Source organism: Limulus polyphemus, unplaced genomic scaffold, assembly GCF_000517525.1.
Source record: "Limulus polyphemus unplaced genomic scaffold, Limulus_polyphemus-2.1.2 Scaffold753, whole genome shotgun sequence".
In the NCBI taxonomy this organism is placed as follows: Eukaryota; Metazoa; Arthropoda; class Merostomata; order Xiphosura; family Limulidae; genus Limulus; species Limulus polyphemus.
Window position 1 is genome coordinate 244,743 of NW_013666363.1, and position 3,808 is coordinate 248,550.

General features: G+C 34.0%; 1 protein-coding gene across 1 annotated transcript in view; it reads right to left on the reverse strand.

Annotated features, from left to right (window-relative positions):
- The window catches only part of LOC106460328 (GTP-binding protein REM 1-like), a 9,767-nt gene extending 7,095 nt beyond the window's left edge, over positions 1-2,672 (reverse strand). The window contains exons 1-2 of the mRNA XM_013920021.2: positions 1,840-2,672; positions 545-633 (exon numbers count right to left, since the gene is read on the reverse strand). Of these exons, the coding sequence (XP_013775475.1) occupies positions 545-633; positions 1,840-2,584 (834 nt within the window). The 5' untranslated portion in view covers positions 2,585-2,672. The remainder of the gene's footprint in view (positions 1-544; positions 634-1,839) is intronic.
- Between the last annotated feature and the right edge of the window lie 1,136 nt (positions 2,673-3,808).

Below are 3,808 nucleotides of genomic sequence, written 5' to 3' on the forward strand. Positions count from 1 at the left end.
AGTATATATATATATATATATATATATATAAATAGTTCAAGTAATAAAGTAATTGCTTAGGCGAGGAAATAGCTGCTTTGTGTTACTATCGTGTGGATTATGGGACAAATTATCACACTGTCATTTAGATAGATAAGTAGATATGTCAACTTTGAAATATTTTTAATACTTTTCTCCACTGAAAAACTTTGTCATTATTTTTTTTCTATGAATATTAACTACTATTATCATCCTTTTTATTTCTAGATTTTTAAGCATTGCTTTCTGCGAAGTAGCTTCAAAGTAACCTTTGTATTATTACACGAACAAACGTTTTCAGAAATATCCATAATCTTCTGATATTTTAACAAAATGCTGGAGTTCAGTAAAACCGTTTAATTTATTACTTTGCTTATTTCAACGAAATCCTTGCTTGAAATATACTACACTATCGCATTTACTAAAATTGCATAAAATGTAAATTATCAGCATTCTCCAGTCCCAACATTCATATTAAATTAAAATAAATAATCTATAAAAATAATAAATGTTACATATTCATCACCTCGTTTTCAGGGATAGTCTGTTCAATAAACAGTAGTTCAAATTCATCTCCATTTAAAATGACTGTCACGAGTTTTTCATCTCCCTCATCTGAAAATAAAATTTAAATGATCGATATAAATCACGATAAACTAATTAGGTCCACTATACCCTACTTAAAGAATATAACAAACGTAACATAACTGTTTATGCATTAACGTATTTTTGTAAATGCTGAACTTAGCACCAGAGATCATCGCATCCTAAAATGATTTGCTGCGCTAACTTTAGTGTTATTTTCTGTAGACATTCAGAACAAAACTTAAAGACATTTTAGTGCATAAAATCAGTTGATTTTTGTAAATGATAGTCTTATCTTCCATATGTATATTCATATAAATGTTGTACACAATTTAACAACTGCTCTCTAATTTATTATTTCTTCATTTAAAACAATTAGCTAAAATTGTGACTTTGCTCCTTTCAATTTATTCATTGTTGTGAATGACAGTAACGTACAAATCTATAGGATGCACTAATAAGTAAATGCACTTTAAAAAACAGTAAACCTACAATATAGGCCCGGCATGGCCAGGTGGGTAGGGCACTCAAATCGCAATCTGCGGGTCGCGGGTTCGAATCCCCATCACACCAAACATGCTCGCCCTTTCCAGTCGTGGGGGCGTAATAAAATGACGGTCAATCGTTGGTAAAAGAGTAGGCCAAGAGTTTGCGGTGGGTGGTGATGACTAGCTGCCTTCCCTCTAGTCTTACACTGCTAAATTAGGGACGGCTAGCGCAGATAGCCCTCGTGTAGCTTTGCGCGAAATTCAAAACAAACAAATAAACAAAACCTACAATAAATAGTTATCAATTAATAGTAGAAATATATGTAGTCCTATCATAAATTATTCTCGCGTACGTCTGCATTAAACCTATTAACACTCAAACTTGCATAAAAGTTATTGGCACGAAAATGTTAATAGATACGATAAAATAAAGATCTATATTAAATTCGCACACATTAAGTACAATAATACGGATAAAAGTTTACGTTAATGTTTATTTATTTTCTGTTCAAAAATTTTTTAAAGATAAACTATGTTTTATCTTTTTCTCACATCAAAATTTTTAATTCCAACAAAAAAGAAACGTAAGGCCTAGTCTATTATTATTAAAACATATATAATGCATTTTACAGCGTTTTTGGAATTTTTACTTTTTGTGTATTTCTTCAGTGCATTTCTTGAGTAAGTGCTAAAGAAGTTTTGTTTTACAAAACAACAAATATTTTGTAATTAGGAATGAGTTACATACCTTGAGTACTGTCATAATCACAAATATACTCGGATGTCTTGAACTGGTTTGTTAAGGTCGATTTACCAACAGCAGAACATCCAAGTACAAGAACACTGTATTTGATGTTTTCATGGCTCTTAGGGGACGTTGGAATATTTGTCTTAGATGAGGTGTCAGGAGTTTCAGACATTACTGGAGTCGGACATTCAGGTTCTGGAAACTCTGGAGATTTTAGAGGAAGCTCTTCTTTAAATCGAAAAGAGTCACCTCTATTGATTACTCTCTTCGACCGGACAGAAAAATTTCGAAGTCGTTGAAGAGCTGTGTCTTCGTCGCTCAAAGGACTAGTACTGGTAGTAGGATTATCTGTAGCGATATCAGATATGTTACAGTCTTGTTGATGGTGTGGGAAGTATTCAACATCAAAATCGTACCTTTCAGCTGGTGTGCCTACAGTGCGTGTCCGACTAACTCTTTTAATATTCCGTTTTTTGCTAGGTTTGGGCTTCTGCGTCTCTCCTGGATGAGGTAGTGTACTTTGTGATAGCTCCCAACCACTAATCCAAGGATTCATTGTGTACGGTCCAGTTGGTCTTGAAGTAGAAGGAACAGACCACTGCCCTGTTGGCGACGGCGTTTGTAGAGTCAAACTCTGAAGATCGGGTGCACTTCTCGGGATCTTTAATGAAAGTCTCGTTGTTGATGGCCTAGAAAACTTGAAAAACTCATCGTCTGATCCGTCTTCACAAACCAAGAAGCTCATTGTAGTTTTAAAATGTTGACAGGATAGAAAATCTATGTTGTAAGATTTTATAATAATTCAAAATAAGGAAGGTCTTTGACTTAAAGTTTAACTTGGGTCATGTAAGGATCTCGGGCTTTTAGCCAACAGATCTTTTCTGAAAGACAGCTCTCTACCAGACATTATATCATCCTGGCATACTGCCATCACGTGACCAAATGACGCTGTTTCTGTTCATTTGATAGTTTATGTAAGCAAATAAAACCTTACCTGGGTGCAACGTAAGCTCACCATTCGAAGAAATGTATTTTTGTACAAAGTAAAAACAAACTTGGTTTCAAAGTATACAAAACAGCTTCCTCCGAAGAGAGACATCATATAAAAAAAAATTTATTTCAAAGAAGCAAACTGGAAAAGCTTAGGAAAGCAGCTAGAGAATCTCATCAAAGACACTCTTACAATCAAGGTCGATGTTCATTGAAGTCTCTACGACTTAAATGTTCGAGTGTTACAAAATTAAAAACTCCTCTGGTCGAGGTGCTTTCCACGATTTAACTGACAGACCAACAGCCACTTTCACATGCTTGCCTGAAGTAAAACCTATTGATATTTTAAATCTAAAATATATTTGTTTTTTGCTCTTTTAAAGGAAAAAACCTTATATAAGTAACGTGTGGTTTAGCCTAAAATGGTTATACCTCCATCTTGAAAATGTAACTGATCAATTACGTCAAGTATTAGACTCTGATAAACCTTATTGTAATGACCTTGTCTTATGACTCCTGATCCCGAAATGTTACACTGAACTAAAAGTTATTCACGACTACACCATCATCGTAATCGGTTGAATCAGAGTGGTTATCTTGCTAATGATTTGAACGTTCTTTAACAGTTCTTTTCATCTTTAGTTGAGTCAGTTTGATTTTCTTGCTTTTAACCATTGGTTTTTGATAATAAAATTGATTGAGCTTCAAGTCAATCGAAAAGCTAAACTTTATAATATAAACTTTTTTCGGTCTTCTTTTTTTCGGATTTAGCATTTTCGCGCAAAACTACAGAAGGGTTATACAAGTATAGCTTTCCCTAATTTTGAATTTATCGACATGAGAGAAGTCAACTAGTCAACAGTACCAATCGTCAATACTTGGGCTTCTCTTGTTTGATTAAAAGAGTGGGATTTGGCCTTCACTCTTATAGTGCGTTCACAGTTCCAAATTTTGGAGTGCATTTTTGTGACAATGGGAC